The sequence below is a fragment of the Palaemon carinicauda genome, chromosome 20, assembly GCF_036898095.1.
Source record: "Palaemon carinicauda isolate YSFRI2023 chromosome 20, ASM3689809v2, whole genome shotgun sequence".
Taxonomy (NCBI): Eukaryota; Metazoa; Arthropoda; class Malacostraca; order Decapoda; family Palaemonidae; genus Palaemon; species Palaemon carinicauda.
The window spans coordinates 73,083,494-73,103,493 of record NC_090744.1 but is presented as its reverse complement, the minus strand read 5'-3'; the positions used below and the strand labels follow the sequence as shown (position 1 = coordinate 73,103,493).

General features: G+C 36.7%; 1 protein-coding gene across 1 annotated transcript in view; it reads left to right on the top strand.

Annotated features, from left to right (window-relative positions):
* Positions 1 to 20,000, top strand: part of LOC137659513 (solute carrier family 23 member 2-like) — a 122,090-nt gene that overhangs the window by 87,052 nt on the left and 15,038 nt on the right. The window contains 3 exon segments of the mRNA XM_068394389.1: positions 2,902 to 3,022; positions 4,368 to 4,448; positions 4,450 to 4,510. Of these exon segments, the coding sequence (XP_068250490.1) occupies positions 2,902 to 3,022; positions 4,368 to 4,448; positions 4,450 to 4,510 (263 nt within the window).

The window sequence follows — 20,000 nt, the reverse complement described above, 5'->3', positions numbered from 1 at the left end:
AAGACGTATGGTACAACAATGTGTTGAATATAGAAATGCACTTTTGATGGCCTTTGTGGACTATGAAAAAGACTTTGATAGTGTTCACCGGCCAATTTTGTGGAGAGTCCTGCATTATTATGGAGTTCCTCTTGAATATGTAAATTTGATTTAATTTGTTCATGAGCATACCAAGTGCAAAGTTAATGTTAGTGGAATCCAAACAAAAGAATTTCCAGTGACCAGTGGACTTCTCCAAGGGAATGTGTTGTCATCTATGTTATTCATCCTCATGGATTTTGTAATGCATAAAACAGTCGGGGATGGGGGCAAATGATTGGACTGGATTGGTAACAGGAAATTAGCTGACTAGAGTATGCTGATGACGCTGTCCCTATTAACAGAACACCACAGTATTTGCCAAGCTTGCTTACCAGAATGCATGAAATACCACATGAGATTTAGGCTCAAGATAAATATGCAATGGAAGATGAAATATCATTGGAAGGAGAAAAGATTAATGAGGCATATTCATTTAAATATTTAGGAACTATGTCCTCTAATACATGATCATTAGAATTTGAGTTTTGTGAAAGATTGAAAAAAAAAATCAGAGAATGGCTAGGTTAGGTAAAATTTGGAAATCAAATTGGATGACATTACATATAAAAATCAGGCTATATATCAGTTTAGTGGAATTGGTGTTGCTGTATGGAAATGAGTCGTGATAAGGCAATGAAACAATATCCAACAGATTTTGTAGATATGAGGTCAAAGCCATCAGAAGAATATTGGGAATTAAATGACAGGATAGGACTAGATATGAAACTATAAGAGATATTACTTGAGTACCATATGTGGATGGGATCAAGGTGAGGAGTAGATGGAGATGGTTTGGGCATGCTCTTCGTACTCCCAAAGAGAGATTCTTTCATCAATCTTTCAACTGGGCTCCACAAGACACTAGAATAGTTGGATGACCCAGGCCTATATAGACTGAGGACTATGGAGCGTGAAGTAGGAGATAATGAATGGAGAATTATTGATTTAAAAGCTCAAGATAGAGACGACTGGTGAATCTAACCAAGTTCCTTTGCGTCAATAGACATTGGAAAAGATAATGATGATGATGATGATATCCCTTTTTAAGTGGGGATACCTTAATGTATTGAAAGGGTTTGGGTATCGCCATGATCAGCAAAGCTATATTAGTCAGAGACACCCATGCTAGGTTGGTTTCCTGTGAGTGATCAGGCAAAATTCTCCCACCATCACCACTTCACACTGGCCAGCAAGGTAATGAAAACTGGCTGAACCCTAGACATGAATAAAGACACGTCTGAGGTCTTTATCATACAGTGTATATATATATATATATATATATACATATATATATATATATATATATATATGTATATACATATATATATATAGATAGATAGATATATAAATATACATATATATATGTGTGTGTCGGTGTCTACATATAAATATATGAGTGCTTGTTTCCGCATATATATATATATATATATACATATATATATATACTCATGCAGACCTACACACGTATATATATATATATATATATGTATGTATGTATGTATATGTATATACTTTATATATATATATATATATATATGTGTGTGTGTATATGTATATATATATACTTTAGGTGTGTTCAATTGTTGTACAGTTATTTATGAACCTATCTGGCAGCCAATGAAAAGCTGACACAGTGGACAATACTCTTCTCAACCGTATCATTAAGAAGATAATCCACGGAGACCGACCACCAGATATGCATCAGAGGTCAAGACATCTTCCGAGCGGCTCAACAATAAGAAGACGCACCTGGATGTAATTAAATCTGGCTAATCCTTCCAGCAATTATAACAACTGTAGAACAATTGAACACACCCTTTTGCTTTCCTATATAAACCGTCACTCTCCACTGTATTCCTCATTTTTACTTTACATCCTGAAGAGGGTCATTGTTTATTGACCGAAATATAGTGATTTATTTATTTCCTGTGATTCTCTTATGGGCCTTTTTGAAAAAACCAAAAACATGTAAAACTGTTCGATTATAGTTATAAGTAAGACATATATATATATTTATATATATATATATATATATATATGCACACACACACACACACACACATATATATATATATATATATACATATATATATATATATATATAAATATATATATATATATATATATAAAGACATATGAGTGCTTATACACATATATATACATATATATATATATATATATATAAATATATATATATATACATATATATATATATATATATATCATCTTCCTCAGCCGTTACTAGTCCAATGCGTCTCTTTATGGTGTTTTTGTGCCAGTCCATACCTGCAAACTTTCCTTTCTTTGCTTTTTTTACAATCTCAGGGTCGCCTTATGTTACCCTTAATCAGAGTCAACTATATTGACTCAGCCCTTAATGTCCTTCTACCGTCCGTCATTCTCGTTATATGTCCTTTTTCTTGCATGTTATTGGAATATCTTCTATTTTAGTTTGCTCTTGTGTCCATTTTTTTTCTGTCTCTTAGTGTTATTCCCTTCATTATTTCTTCCACGGCTCCTCGAGTTATAACTAGATTATGTTCTACGGCTTTAGTAACGCTATTATAAGTTTTTGATGCCTAAGTTAATAATGGTGTATATATATATATATATATATATATATATATGTATATATATATATAGATATGTGTGTGTGTGTGTGTGTGTGTGTGTACGTTCTATGTGATATGCATATATACATCCACATATATACACAGTATATACATTTGTAAAGATGGACAAACTAGCTTGAAATTAGTTGATTTTAAAATATTCTTTCATAAAGTTTTAGTAATTAACCTCTTGCGCATTCCCTTGCAGAACAATTGCACTGTTGGTGATATTTTCTCAATATATGAAGGATATTGAAGTTCCCATTCCTGTCTACAGATTAAAGAAAGGATTTGAAATCTCATCCATCAAGATCTTCACGTTTTACCCGGTAAAAACATACAAAATTCTCTCTCTCTCTCTCCTCTCTCTCTCTCTCTCTCTCTCTCTCTCTCTCTCTCATTTGATCTAAAACTTGACGACTAAAGTGACAGCTAATAGAGGCATTCAATATTCTTAAAGAAATAACAAATGTAGATTACAACAAACTATTCACGCTTAGCACAAATCAGTCTGAGGTAACGGATACAAACTGGACTTGAAAAGATACAACTCCACTCAATATGGTAATTTCTTTACATATAAAAGTATAGAGGTATACTGTATATGGAGCAGATTTCTACGGGATGTAGTAAATAGTAAAACGGAAAACGAGTTCAAGAATAAACTTGACAAAATCATAGAACCTATCTAAACTAAATCGCTCTACCTGAGAGCAAATGGAGTCTGCGGATGGTCTAAAAAGTCTTTGAGTCATCCAAAATCCTTGTAACTCTTGGTAACTCTTCATGGAAATTGTCATTTGTTATTTCAAGAAATATTCAGTTAATGCGAAAGAGTTTATGTTCTTTGTACATTATTCAAATGCCGTCTATACTCAGAGACCCGTTGCTTGGCCATTATCAATGATGTCAACAATAAAATAAAAGTAAATTATTAAGACTACAAAAATAAAGAGAGAGAGAGAGAGAGAGAGAGAGAGAGAGAGAGAGAGAGAATTATATTCTAAATAATAAGTGAGAGTGTACGGTTATTTGTCGTTTATGGTAAACATGACGTTGCTTTATAGTGCCAATGCAAAAGTTAAACTATTTTTTAGATGATTACTAATGGGAAACAGAGAAACAATTAATCAGCGTCCAGTGGAACATTTATGATAGCAAATGCAGAACTATTATTGGCGTTTACTGCAGCAGAATAATTAAAAATTGCTCTTGTCGTGAACATGTACTTGCTTTACTGAAAACAAATTTATTTAACAACTTTACTGACTTGATCTCGGTTAGTTTCTTATGACCCAACGCCGCATACACGACTCCTAGGGATTGTTTCAATTTTACAAAATTGTTGTGGGGTTTGCGGTTTAGTTGTAAAGGACACGACTACGTTAATGCACTAACACGTAATTTCTTTTTGCGTTCCATTTTATTCTATCGCTTTGAAAGCAACAAAGCTTCAAAATTAGTCATGATTTGAAACGTAAGTAATTATGAATTTCATATCTCGGGGTATTTTTACTCTTTACTCATCTTTCAAATCACCTTATACATACAATAATTGTTGTCTTAGAATATTTTATATAAGCTATATTTGGCAATGCATCATTTTACATATTAATGTTTAGCTGAACGATATTTTAAGGATATATTCTAAATGAATAATCTGTGTCATTGTAGCTCCTAATAGCAGTGGCCATCTCGTGGACAACGTGTGGAGTCTTAACCATGAACGACGTCATTCCAAAAAATTCAACAGCCCCGGACCGACAATGCTGGAACCCTAATCAGCGACACTCCTTGGTTCAGGATACCTTATCCAGGTGTGGTAATTATCAGCATTATCATTATTATGATTTTTGTTTCTCTTCCTGTCACTGTAGTTTAATAGTTTGAAAAGGAGACTGAATCTCATGTCTGAGACCTCAGTGAATTTACCTCAATGACTCGTTTTTGAATGTGAAACTAAAGAAAACGGAATTAGAAAAAACGGAATTGTAAACTAATGCAACTGGAGATCAAACAGTCAGTGCAATCAACCTTTCCTACCACCTACAGTGAGCCATGCAAGGTACACTATGCTGTAGGTGGGACGGAAAATGTTCTTGAAATTGAAAGATGTTCGTCTCATTTTCATTTCTTTACCTTTTTTTCCATCTCTTAGTCGTTTCTTTTTCCCTGGTAGTGGGCCTTTTTATATACAATATACAGTATATTCTTTTAAATATTTTGCATCCCCAATGTTTATCTCGTTTATTCCATTTCACTTCCCCCTTATTGGATTTTAAGTGTTTTGTATTCTATTTCTTTCTTCCTCTTTCTACTTTATAGCTTCTCTTTTTTCAGTTTCCCTTGACCTTCATAAATGAAGAAAATAATTGTTTAGAATAATCTTGCAAATATGGAGAATATATTTTCGCTAGGGAACTGTCTCCCTACAACATGCAACAAAGAATTGATTAGGAGAGATAGGAGCAAGAATCACTTAGAGCATAACACCCTCATAATGACTTTGGTGATGCAGTTCACAATCCTTCACACCGGAAAAGTTTAATCTGTTCAGAGACCTAAAACTCCACACGTAACTAAGTAATTTGATGGTCTACCTAAGCTTTGTCCTTCTAACGCAAGGGTGTGCAACCTTTTCAAAAGAAGTGCCACATAGGGGCCTCAATAAAAAATCAACTACAAAATTAGTTTGTATTTTTAACGAAGGAAAAACAACTTGTAGTAACAAAAGGCTTCACATGACGTGATTTTAATATATAATACAAAGTAAAATGAAAATCCTTCTGTTACTTGTGTCAAGAGAATTATCTGAAGAACTAAGATTTTCAACATTCCCATGCTAAACAAAATTCTGTTGAGTTCTCACCCAGTTATCTATCTGAATTATATATTGATATTTATCAGGGAATATTTATTATTAGATATGGCTGTAATGCACATGTAATGGTAAGTGTGTACTTGAATTGATGGTAATATCTTAACCTTCTTCATGCAACCAAATGAACACCTAATCTAGTGGGAGGGCTGACTTAGAATTTGTTGGACTAATTGGAAAATATCAGGCTGAATGGCTGATGTGGCAACACCTAAGGTGTTTTCTAAGTGTCCATCAGTTAGTGATGATGGAAGTTTATTTTTTCCGAGTTCATTTTTTTAAAAGAGTTGCTCACAACTTCACAGACATACGTGTTACCAAACACTGCCATCATCTTCCTTGCATGACGAGATAATTTTGGATAATTTGTGTTTGATAAGTATTGTTTACACAGCTGATATATGGAGTTACCACTATACTTACTTCTTAGTTCATTATTACATTGCATTTCAATTATTTCCATTTCCTCATCCACATGAAATGGGGAAGCAAACAGTTCAATAGCTAGTGAGTGTTTTCTAAGGTCATGGAATCTCATTGAAAATTCTTCTTCCAAAGCTGCCAACTTATCACCATATATCAGACACTGTTCATCTCTCATTACATAGTTGCCTAATTTTTGAAAGAGGGCTGTTTTGATTACTGATTTGTAATTCCCACAACCGTAATTTGGTCTGAAACCCTTTGATCAGGGAGAACAGGTAATTAATGAGTCAACCTTTCCCTTGAAGCATAATATTCAGGGTACTGAGATGGTCTGTTATATCTACCAAAAATGCCAAGTCACACTTCATGCATTTTTATTCATTTATTCATGCCCAAAAAGAGCACAACTTCATTCAAAAGTTCATATGCTCTTTTCAGCATTCCTTCCTTACTTAGCCATCAAGCTTCACAAAAATACTACAAATTGAAGTATTGTGCTGCAGCATCTGGCAGTAACTCTTCAAACAGGCGATAATTCTGAATTTTTGACTTAATGAAGTTGACTGCTTTCACAAGAACATTGGTTACATATGGAAAGTATATTGTCTTTGCACTTAAAGCTTTCTGGTGTATGATACAGTGTAGGGCAATAAGTAAAGATGAATTAACATTTTGAGATTCCATTCTACCCTTAAACATTCCTACCAGAGGATTCTTTTTGCCTGTCATAACAGGAGCCCCATCTGTTGTAATGTAAAACTAAATTTTTGTAATCCAGCCCAAACCTAGCTAACACAAGTATTATTCTGATGGGTGAAGGCTACAGCATCTCTCTCTCTCTCTCTCTCCTCTCTCTCTCTCTCTCTCTCTCTCTGTGTGTGTGTGTGTGTGTGTGTAAGTGACGAAACAAGATTTTAGGAATTTGAGTAATTAAGGTTCAGTAAATTTTCAGCTTTGGAGTTGGCTCTATGGACCGCACTGTACGATATTCCTTTGAAGAGTAGGGCCGCACTGAGTAATCTTGAGGGCCGCAGGTTGCACAAACCTGTTCCAACGCACTCTCACTCGTATGCTGTGGTCCCACTTGAGCGATACGCCTTGGCGATCAGAGGAGATATGGAAAAATCCCGAAAATTTGAATACCGCAGGCACTCTCAGGTGATATTATCACACATATTTTTCGAAACGCGGGACACCCGTGACATACATGAGTAGGCGACCCGGGGAGATGTACACCGCAAGCTCAGAGCAATGAATCTGATATATGGGGATACATTGCCATGTGATACACCGCTGTATATGGGATTGCATCCCAGTGGGCAAGTTGTGACATCTCAATTGGTCCGGCACGTTGTTTAGTGATTTTTGTGTACGCGATATACATGCGATATGGATCGTGGCATGTGTGACCCACGGAACTCCCGCATATAATAAGTTCTCCACCACTCCACTCAAGCATTTTATATCGTAAAAAAAAAGTTTGTTCCCTCCCAAATATTATATTTCATTTGTTACGATGTTCTGGCTTTGTATGTTATTTCGAATATGACAAAATATTCTCTCTCTCTCTCTCTCTCTCTCTCTCTCTCTCTCCCTGATTATAACTGCACTCCACTCTCTCTCTCTCTCAGATTATAACTGCACTCCTCTCTCTCTCTCTCTCTCTCTCTCTCTCTCTCTCAGATTATAACTGCACTCCTCTCTCTCTCTCTCTCTCTCTCTCTCTCTCTCTCCCAGATTATAACTGCACTTCTCTCTCTCTCTCTCTCTCTCTCTCTCCCAGATTATAACTGCACTTCTCTCTCTCTCTCTCTCTCTCCCTCTCTCTCTCTCTCTCTCTCTCTCTCTCTCTCTTCCAGATTATATCTGCACTCCACTCTCTCTCTCTCTCTCTCTCTCTCTCTCTCTCTCTCTCAAATCATAACTACTTGAAAGTAATTGACCAACTATATTTCTTATTGCTTTCTATTTCGTCCACACATATATATATATATAAATATATATATATATATATATATATATATATATCTATATATATATATATATATATACCACCCGCTGAACGTAAGAGAAGTGATGCATGTTGCCCCATCTCCCATAGGGAGATATACCACATATATAGTTTTGATGCAATCAGGTTAACAATACCGGTGGAACAGAACACAATGATAGCGATGTGTTATCACCTTGCCCGCATTGTACTGCAGGTGCCCAACCATCATTAAACACTAGGCAAAAAAAAATGGAGCAGGTTTCACTGAGTCCACCAGTGTTGCGACAGAGCTCGTCAACCCGGGATATATCTCACATGTGACGATGCTCATCTCAGTCCGTGGGATTTGGCGCAAAACACACCCGGGATGAATGGGGATATATGGCGATATGCTCAAAATTCAGCTAAAATCCTCGGCTCACCGCATCGCCATGGCATTATCGCCCAAATGTAACCCCAGCATAAGGCTCTACTTCGTATCCGTCCTAGCGACGCCAGTGAGGTGCTGGACATGAATTTACGTTAATATAGATTGAGGCAATGGATGGTAGCAGTGGTGTATTGAAGTAAAGTTAAATGAGGATCTTCACCTCTTTAGTCTACCTTTTTATATAGGTGGGTATTGGGTTCTTTATTCGTAAAAGTTACTCAAATCTACAGATTTTAAATATAACTAGTGTAACAAGCTTTGAATGTATAGAAATAAATTATGCACAAAATAAAACAAATAAATATCCATTATAACAGTTTATAATCTTCCGAGAACAGATGATAGTATCTTCTTTGGAGAATTCAGTGTTAGTTATTTGTGGAGAATTCAGTCTTTGGATGGATGAGCATCAAATCTCGATGCTCCATTATTCAGTGAGTTATTGGAATCATATGAATTGGTGGATAATGTTGACTGTGCAACTACTTCGACTGTGCATACGTTGGACCCAGTTTTAAGTGATGGAATGGATAATATTGTATCTGACATAAATGTAGAAGAGAAGTGACTATTTCTCCAATGCACAAACTTTTTATGTTTTGACTACCTCTACAGAAACACATAGTGGTGAAGAAAATAAACTTTAGACATAAATCAAACTTGTCTCCTTTTGTATTCTTTTTAGATGTTACAAAGAAAATAAAGGATGCTATTAAATTTCATTGCTATCAAGATAACCAACGCTTGCTATGCGCTATGCATTTTGACTGCCATAAAAACATATATAATAGTGTGGGTAAAAGTGAATATGATACCTTGTGTCCACTGAGGGAAAAGCCTATATTTGTTAAAGACCGATCGTCTTGGTTTGATGGGGAAAACTTTAGAGAAAAATAAGGAAAAAGACGTAAAGAAAGAAAGTGGAATCGATTAAAAACTGAAAGTACATGGTTAAAATACGAAACTGTAATGTGCCAATATAATTACCTACTAAGAGGGAAAAAAAAGCAAATATTTTAAGAGAAAGAGCTGCGAAGCAGCAACAGTCATAAATAAGTTATATCGTCTCCTAAGTGGTATAATGGGAAATGTAAATGAAAAAAGGCTACCAGAGGGGTACAGTGACCAAGAACTGGTAAATATTTTTTTTAGTATTTTTAAAAAACAAAATAGAAAGCATAACTATGTCATTTACATTTACAAATATTCAACAACAGATTAATGATATACCAAATAACCAGATATAATTAATGAGATTCAGTAATATAACACAAAACGGTGTCACCAGGATTATTAAGAGAGCAAAGAAAACAAACTGTGCGATCGATCCAATGCCAATATCTGAAGAAACTGGAGAAAGAAACTTTTCTAGTCTAACTGATATAATTATGAGAAGAGCAAATACAAGCATCGATGTGTTTTCCAAATCTGAAAAAAAAATGGCTATAGTCACACCGGTTTTGAAAAGTGCTCTAGATTATCAAGAATTATGCTCGTATAGACCTATTTTGAAGCTATCCTTTATTTCAAAAGTGTTAAAATATGTAATTCTTGAACAACTAATTAGACACTAAAATAGCTTTGCCAGACAACCAGTCTGCTTAAAGAAAATTACACTCTTCGGAATCAGCTATCTGTGCTGTTGTAAATTGTATGCTGGAAATGATGGATGAAAACAATTGTGGTATTTTGATATTACTTGATCTTTCTGCTTTTTTGATACATTTGTAAATGAACAGCTACTAAATTATCTATGGTCCACGGGTATTGAAGATGAAGCTTTTGAGGCCCTTGTTTTCATACTCAATCAGTTTGGAGTTGGTGGGTCGTTATTTTAGCATCATTATTGAATTTTTAAGTAATAGATCGTAAAGAGTTTTTGTTGATGGGCATCATAGTGAGTATGGGAATGTGATATTTGGTGTTCCTCAAGGTATAGTCCAAGAGCTAGCACCCATTTATTTACCGGAGATGACCAAAATTCTAGTAGGCATTTTTGGAAAGGGTCTACCATGGGACATCCAAAAATGAGTATCTTTAAGTTGGGCAGTGGTGGGTGTAGATTTTATTAACCCCTTTTGTCCGAAAACGGACTTTTCATTTTTCGTCAAAATACGGGGTTAGGGGAAAGTAAACTGGCTGCAGCTCCTTTCACACTGGTCCTAGAATAAAGAACTATATACCAAAATTATGCTATTGATCAGTAGATTTATTTTATATCAAACAACATTAATTAAAGGATTATTGGGGGTCACCAGGGGTCAAAAGGTCAAGGTCAGCTCTTTGAAACGCCGTTTTTTGGTTTTAGCTGTATTTTGGCTAAATAGGACATCAAAATTTGCCCAAGGTTTACTAAATATGAATAGAATATAAAGAAGAGACCTAAATAAAGTTTTTTGAAGAAGATGGGATCTATTCCAGCAATATGACTGACATGACAAAAGTCAAAAGTCATTATTAAACGGTTGCTTTGAAATTCACTCGTCAAACCGTTGATAGATGGTTTACCTATATTACTGAGATTAATTTTATTGACTGTGTGTTCACTTGCTTTGTCTTTAAAACAATATAAAAACATTTATTCTTTAATAATTTTAATGAACACCGCCCTTCCGCTGTAAATAGTGTGCCACTAATGGCTGTAAGCTCTCGTCATGGTCATATGGTATTGTAATGCATACGTTTTTTCACTCTTTTCAATTGCTTCATCCGCAGTAATGACGTATGTGCAAAGGCCTATTATGTAGATCAAAATCACTGAGGAAATTTTATGCAGATTTCCGGCAGTGAGAGATAAATAACCAGTTCAGTTCATATGTGTAATTTCAAAAGTGTTGATTCACAACTCCTTACACAAATCTATTTTTCATGTAAGTAAATGGCTGTTTACAAATAAGTAGAGTCCTAAAAATGAAGTATGAGTTTCAATTTCTTCAGGTTGATGTTGCTGTCAGCACTGCAGCCCTCACAATGGCTAGTGGGACTGGTAATCCGCAGCAGACAAATGATAACTGCCCTTACCTTCGCAGCCAATCACCTATGCATGCTATATCAACGTCAGGGGTTTTATCAAATGTCTGCATATGCTGCAGAAAAACTAGAAAGAAAATTCGAGGAAAGGAACAAACACTCACCAAAATTTGCATGTTATTCTGTTGAAAAAATATCAAAGACGCTGCTCGTGCTCTAAATGACAATGAAATGCTTGTGATGATAGGTGACATTGGGTTTCATAGCAAAGAGGTGAAATATCATAATGAATGTAAACGAGCATACCTGAATCAAAAGAGGGACACATAAAAGAGAACAGTGTCGCCTGATTGTGACAATGCAAACTGTATTGCTTTAACAAGTATATTCCAATACATTGAATCCTCAATCATTGACAATTATCGGCCTGAATACCTTGTTTTATTACATCGGCCTTATCTTAGATTTCTAGAGCAAATATCTGAAGTTGAGATTGTACCTCACAAAGTCACAACTTTAGGGGATAAAATTGTGAAATATTTTGGTGATAGAGTCAAAATAGATTGTTTAAGTAGGAAAGAAGGTTTGGTAGTGTTTTGTAGCATGGTAAATAAAAAACTGGCCCTTTCAATAGATTCAAAATTTAGCAGCTCAGAAGAGCATATTGTGACTGAAGCAGCCTCTACATTGCGTTCTAACATCCTTGAAATTTGTAAGTGTGCACCTGAATTGCCTGTGTCCTTGTCACTTACCAAACTATGTCCGTTGGATGTCATTGTATCACCTCAATCTGCTCAATATCCCGGAATCTAGCAAAGTTTTGAAAAGGGGTGCACTCTCTGTGCGGAGAACTAGGAATACCTTTTCCAGAAGTGCAGTTGATATTACCTTACAGCAAACTGTGAATGGGGATGCCGCATCCAGGCAAAAGGGTAATGCTGCATTTACACAGAATGTTGCAGCCCGTAAGAGGGGACAGTGACAAGATCTTTTAGGGGAGCAATTGTGAGCTGTCTCCTGGAAATGGCTGGAATTACACTGGTGGATGATGCAATACAGGAACTAAAGCCATCGAGGATAGCCAAAGACAATGCAGACCTTAAGAGCATGATCACAGAGGTGGAGAACACTCTCAATTCATTCACTGTTAATGATGATACTCTGTATTGCCTAAACACTGGCAAAGTTGCCTCGGATGGTGTGAAAGACAGTCTTCTGCAGTCAAAAGAAACTGGAACTATCTGGCATCAAGTTTTTGTAAATGAACATAAGGTAGATGGTGGGCGTTTTGAACAGGCTGTTAAGCGAAGAAATGTGATGAATTTCACACAGAATGCAGTAAAAGTTAAATTCACCACAAAGGACAAACAGATCAATGAAGCAAAATGCACCAGTCATATTTGGGAGGCTGCTGTATTTGTCAGTAACACAAGAACTTGATCTCAGTATTGTCCTATCCTATCCTCTCACTCCAGTTCTTTTCTCATTGTGTCATATAACCGGTGATATGAACAAGACATCAAAGAGCACATTAATGGAAAAATTAGAAGCAATGGGAACCTTGAATGTCATACCATACAGAACTGATGTCTATATTATAAATGCTATGTTCTTCTTCCGTGTGCTTTACATGCCATCCATCTATGGGGGATGGCAATATCCATTCTGAAACAAGCTTGTAGCACTGGTGAAATTGTACACATACAGTAGTCTGTGACACATATCCTAATGGGCCAAGTATCAAGGACATTGAACATGACATGCGTGGTATGACACCCACTACCTATATAATCACTGGCTCGTCATAGAAAAGGCCACCCGATCTCAACACGGCTTGGAGCACATCACAATTCAAAACAGAGTTTTTGGCCTTCTTGAAGGATGAATGGTCATCAGATAGATATGCATCGACTCTTCAGGGACATCAGGTCTACTTTGCAGTGGAACATGAATGCTGCCTTTGCACTTCAGCAAGTGGAAATGTCAACAGGATCCTGGTTCATGAGCTTCAGTGCAGGCATGAAGAAGCTGATACACAGTTTCTGTACCATGCAAACTATGTTGCTGTTAACTATGATGTGGCTCCAGTGATTGTCAATCGCAGTAACGACACTGACGTCTTCATCCTCATTCTCTACCATGCTAGGTTTCTTAATGCAAAATTTGGATGGATGCTGGCTTGAGTTCTAGAAATTCCAGGCAGGCATTTCATAGATATGTCACATCTTGCAACCAAACTGACTAGACCGTTATGCGATGCTCTACCAAACTTCCATGCTCTGACAGGCTGTGATTACACAGCCTCTTTTATGGGAAAAGCAAAGTGGAAGCCATTTGAAATAATGAGAAACAACCCTAGGCTCACATCAGCAATTAGTCACTTTGGAGACTCAGATGTCATCGATCCAGATGTTGATGCTGTAGTTGAAGAGTACTTGTGCATTGTCTATGGAGTTTGGAACCTGACAAGTGTTGATGAAGCCAGGCTTTAACTTTTCCGCAAGTTGTATACCCCAAAGAAGGAAACTGATCTGTTGGATAAAGTCAAAACTGCAGACCTCTGTTGTCTTCCTCCTTACCAAAGAGTGTTGCAACAGAAGTTTCTAAGAACTAACTTTGTTGCACATATATGGAGGAATGCAAGGGAAGCCGATTCAGTCTCATTTGGTCCTGAAGGACATAGCTGGAAAGTCCAGAATGGCAGATTGATGATTGTCTGGTTCACTGGCTCAAATACTCCTGATAAGTTAATCGTTGAAGAATCTGATGTACGGCAAGATGATGATGATGATAATGATGAAGGCGATGATGAAAGGGACACTGAGAGCCAACATTCCTCGGATGAAGGAAAGGAAATAGATTTTTAGAGAAGTCCATATTAGCAATATAGCTGGAATAGATCCCACCTTCTTTGGAAAACTTTATTTGTATCTCTTTTGTTATATTTTAAGCATATTTAGTTAACCTTTATGAAATTTTGATGTCTTATTTAGCCAAACTACAACTGAAACCCAAATCCGGCATTTCAAAGGGCTGACCTTAACCTTTTGACCCCTGGTGACCTCTAATAATAAATTAATTAATTTAGTTTGATATCAAATAAATCTACTGATCAATAGCATCATTTTGGTATATAGTTCGTTATGCTAGGCCCAGTGTGAGAGGAGCTGCAGCCAATTTACTTTCCCCTATCCCCATATTTTACCGAATAATGAAAAGTCCGTTTTCAGACAAATGAGGTTAATAAAATCCACACCCACCACTGCCCAACTTAAAGATACCCATTTTTGGATGTCCCATTGTAGACCCTTTCCAAAAATGCCCACTAGAATTTTGGTCATCTCCGGTAAATAAATGGGTGCTGGCTCTCGCTCTAGTAGTGTTCTTGGCCCTTTACTTGTCATACTATATACACATGATATGTGGTTTGGTCTAGAAAACAAGCTTGTTGTATATGCAGATGATGCCACTCTCTTTGCATCAATTCCATCTCCTGAATGTAGATCTGGGGTTGCTGAATCCCTTAATAGAGATATAGCTAAAATTAGTGCATGGTGCAAATTATGGGGTATAAAGTTGAATCCTAACAAAACTCAAAGTATGATTGCTAGTAGGTGAAGGACCGTGGCTCCTCAACATCCGGATTTCGACATTGATAATGTTTCTTTTACTTTGTATGACTCTGAAAATTTTAGGTGTGATTCTCGACAGCAAATATACTTTTAAAAAACACATTAGGTCTGTGTCTTCTTCAATTGCACAAAAAATTGGCTTATTGAGAATGCCTTTCAAAATTTTTGGTGATCAATCTATTATGCAGAAGTGTTTTAATTCTTTCATTTTACCTTGTTCCAAGTATTGTTCTCCTGTGTGGTCTTCAGCTGCTGATTCTCATTTTATTTTGTTGGACAGAAACTTACGGTCGATCCAATTTCTTATTCCTGATCTAGATATTAACCTCTGACACCGTCGTTCATTATGCATGTTGCATAAAGTTTTTATAATTCTGACCATCCTTTTCAGTTCGATCCTGTTCGTAATACTAGGTATGCAGTCAATTCTAATAGTTAGGCCTTCTCCATCATGAGGCTCAATACTACTCAGTACTCTTGAAGTTTTATTCCAGCTGTGACCAAGTTGTGGAATGATCTTCCTAATCGGGTAGTTGAATTAGAAGAACTTCAAAAGTTCAAACTCGCAGCAAATGTTTTTATGTTGAACAGGGTTACATAAGTCCTTTTATAGTTTATATATCAAATATCTGTTTTAATGTTGTTATTGTTTTTAAAATATTTTATTTTGATTATCCATTACTTCTTATATTGTTTATTTATTTCCTTATTTCCTTTCCTCACTGGGCTATTTTTCCTTTTTGGAACTTTTGGGCTTATAGCATCTTGCTTTTCCTTTTAGGGTTGTAGCTTGGCTAGTAAGGATGATAATAATAATGAAAGACTACTTGGTTGACAGGAAATTACATTGTGCAAATTGGAAATTCTTATTCCTCACATGAACCTTTAAATACAGGTGTGACTCAGTAGAGTGTACTGGACCCAATCTTATTCAGTATCTATAATATTAAACAGTAGAAAATATTGCAAAGGAATGGAGTGAAGTTCAAACTACTTGCAGATAATGCACAATTTTACTTCTCCATAAATGATATGGACGACATTACTGAAACTAGACCGAATTCTTACCAGTGTTAGGGAATCGATGATAATCATACAAGTAAAATTGAATGAAAATAAAAATTAATTTATGGTGGTTAGAAAAAAAAATAGAGTAAGAAACTTGAGTGATATTCAAATAAACATAAATAACAACTCTGCCCATATATCTATTAAAGTTCATGATTTAGGCGTATCTCTTGAATGTAACTTCCGTTTCAATGCCCAGATAAATATTGTAGTAGAAACTAATTGCCATCATCTCAGAAATATTGCTTTTATAAAGAAGTACCCGGATGAACTTTTTGTAAAGAACCTTGTGATAAACTGTGTTATACTAGGATTGACTATAGTAACTCCATCTACCAGAAGTGCAAATCAAAAAGTTAAGAAGCATAATCAACAGAGGAGCAAGACTGATAAAAGGTGTCCCAATAAAGTAAGAATTGAGTTTTAAATATGTACAATATTCCATCAAGTTATCAGAACCGGACGTCCAAGATATTTAAGAGGATTACTACATATATTGCACCCAATAACAAATTGTGTTGACACGAGAATAGCTACAGATGGTCTCAAATTATTGGAACCTAGATGAATATCTACTGTAGATATTCTGTGTGTACAGGAGACAAGATGGAAAGGTAACAACGCGAGGGAACTTGGGGAGGGGTATAAGATGTTCTATAGCGGAGCAAATAAAGAAGGTAGGAATGGTGTTGGAATAATTCTGTCAAGTGAAATGAAGAAGGAAATCGTTGAAGTAAATAGAAGAAACGATAGGATTATTTGGGTCAGGCTGATGGTTGAAAATTGCACTGTTAACATCTTTAGTGCATATGCACCCCAGTCAGGATGCTCAGATGAAGAGAAAGATCACTTCTGGTCAGACTTAGAGGAGGAGATGGAAAAGGTACCAGCAGATGAAAGATGCCTTGTCGGGGGAGATCTGAATGGGCACGTAGGCCAGAATAACCATGTGATCAGCCGTATACATGGTGGGTATGGCTATGATGAAAGAAATGCAGAGGGTGAGAGAATTGTTGATTTTGCTGTGGCCAAGGATATGGTACTGGCGAACACTTTTTTCACCAAGCGGCAAGAACATCTAGTTACGTACAAAAGCGGCGGAAGGTCCAGCCAGATAGATTACTTGATGTATAAGAGGAAAGATTTGCGCGAGGTAAAAGATTGTAAGGTCATACCAGGAGACCATGTGAGTGTGCAACATCGTTTGGTAGTGATGGACTTGGTTATGGAAGTTGAACAAATAAGGAAGAATAAAATGCAGGGGCCAAAAAGGATTAAATGGTTTAAGCTGAAAGATATTGAACTTTGTAGGCAGTTTAAAGAAAAAGTATTAGAGGAACTAACTCATGAAATTGAGGATGTTGATGAATGGTGGAATAGAACGATGGAGATAATACTGCGGGTTGCTAGAGAAATACTGGGTGAGAGTAGTGGTAAGATGTTCGAAAATAAGGAAACGTGGTGGTTCAGTGAAGAAGTGAAGGATGCAACAAAGCAAAAGAGAGAAGCAAAGAAAAGGTGGGAGGGGACCCAAATGGAAGAGGACTGGATGGCCTATAAGGAAGCAAATAAATTAGCAAAGAAAATTGTAGCAATTGCTAAGGATAGAGCATATGATCAGCTTTACAAAGAGCTAGATACCAAGGAAGGGCAAGGAAAGATCTTTAAACTAGCACACATGAGAAATAAGAATACCAAGGATATAACACACATAAGACAGATTAAGGATAAGGATGGAAATATACTGAGAAATGAGAGAGACATAATAAAGAGATGGGAAGAATATTTTGAGGCCTTACTGAATGAAGAAAATGAAAGATTTCTAAGAGGAGACGGACACACAAATTGTGGACCAGTCACAGAAATAACAAAAGCTGAGGTTAGAGGGGCACTGGGAAAGATGAAAAATGGTAAAGCTGTGGGACCAGATGGCATACCTGCAGAAGCCTGGAAGGCTCTTGATGAGGAAGGAATTGACATATTGTGGCAGTTAATGAAAAAGATTATGGAAAGTGAGACAATACCCGAAAAATGGAGGGAAAGTATATTAATCCCAATATTCAAAGAGAAAGGGGACATACAGTGTTGTGAAAATTATCGAGGAATAAAACTCATGTCACATACACTGAAGGTATTTGAAAGAATTATGGATGAAAGATTACGGCAGCAAGTTTCCATCGGTAGACAGCAACTAGGATTCATGAAGGGGCTTAGTACTGTAGATGGTATTTTCGCTTTGAGACAAATTATGGAAAAGTACAGAGAGAAGCAAAAGGTCTTGCATATGGCCTTTATAGACCTAGAGAAGGCATATGACAGAGTACCACGACAGGAAATATGGAGATGTCTCAGGGAGAGAGGAGTGATGGAGAAGTATGTCAGAATGATCAGGGAGATGTAGAGAAATGTAAAGACCAGCGTCAGATCTACAGTTGGAAGAACAGAAAATTTCCAAGTTGGAGTCGGGCTACATCAGGGATCTGCTCTAAGCCCACTCCTGTTTAACATCGTCTTGGATGTGTTAACAGAGGATGTCAGGGAGGAGCCAACATGGTGTCTGCTCTATGCAGATGATATAGTCTTGGTAGCCGAGAACAGGGAAGAACTGGAGGGGAAACTAGAAAGATGGAGATATGCCTTGGAGAGTAGAGGTTTAAGAATAAGCAGGAAGAAGACAGAGTATATGACAACCGAGATGGATGGCGACCAGCAAACAACAATCAAATTAGGCGGAGGAAACATGAAAAGGGTTCATAAATTCAAGTACCTTGGTTCAGTGATCGACAATGGGGGGAACGTGGAAGAGGAAATTAACAACCGGATTCAGTGTGGTTGGAACAACTGGAGGAAGGTGTCTGGTATCATATGTGATAGGAAAGTCCCTATAAGATTGAAGGGCAGAGTGCACAAGGCAGTGGTCAGACCAGCAATGACATATGGATTGGAAGCAGCACCCCTAAAGAAAACAGAGGGTAGAAAGTTGAACGTAACCGAGATGAGGATGCTTAGGTGGATGAGTGGAGTAACCCAAAAGGACAGGGTTAGAAATGAACATATTAGGGGTACAGTAAAAGTCACTGAGGCATCAAAGAAAGTGCAAGAGGCAAGGTTAAGATGGTATGGCCACCTGATGAGAAGAGAAGGGCAACACATGGCAAGAGAAGTGATGGACGTGGAGGTGGATGGAACACGAAGGAGAGGAAGACCTAAGACCAGGTGGAGAGATTGCATTGGAGATGATATGAGGGAGAAGGGAATATGGGAGGAAATGACACAGGACAGAGGGAGATGGAAGAGACTCATTAGAAACGGCGACCCCGAATAGGGATAAAGCTAGGAAGAAGAAGATGAATATCTACTGTAGGCTCTAGAGCCTTTAAATATGCGGCCAAGAAATTATACAATAAGCTCTCACAAGACATACGAAAGACTGAAGATATAAAGGCTTTCATGAGGAATCTGGAAAACTTTCTTGCTTTCTAAGTGTTTTCATAGTGGGGATTTGATAATAAAGGAGTAATAGGCGGTGTTAATTGTTGAATGCTTTCGAACGAAACTGATAAAATGACTTGTGGAGGTCCTGTGGGGATTAGGGTTCCCTACCATATAGGACCAGAAAAGCAGCCTGCAAAGTGAAGTAAAGTAAAGCACTAAGTTAAAGAAGCATACACTTGCTAATATCAACTTACCTAAAGAAGATACTCTCTTCAATATCTCGGGTATAACTATTTCGAATCAAATTATTGGTTTGTTTAATACAAAATCCTTCATATAAATAGATTTAAAGATATCCATATATACAATCTATTCTGATTTCTTTCATTACAAAATTACAGTTAATATAAAGACCAAGGCAAATTAATAACTGCTTATTCAAATGACAAAATTGATGAATGAGGAAATGTTAACT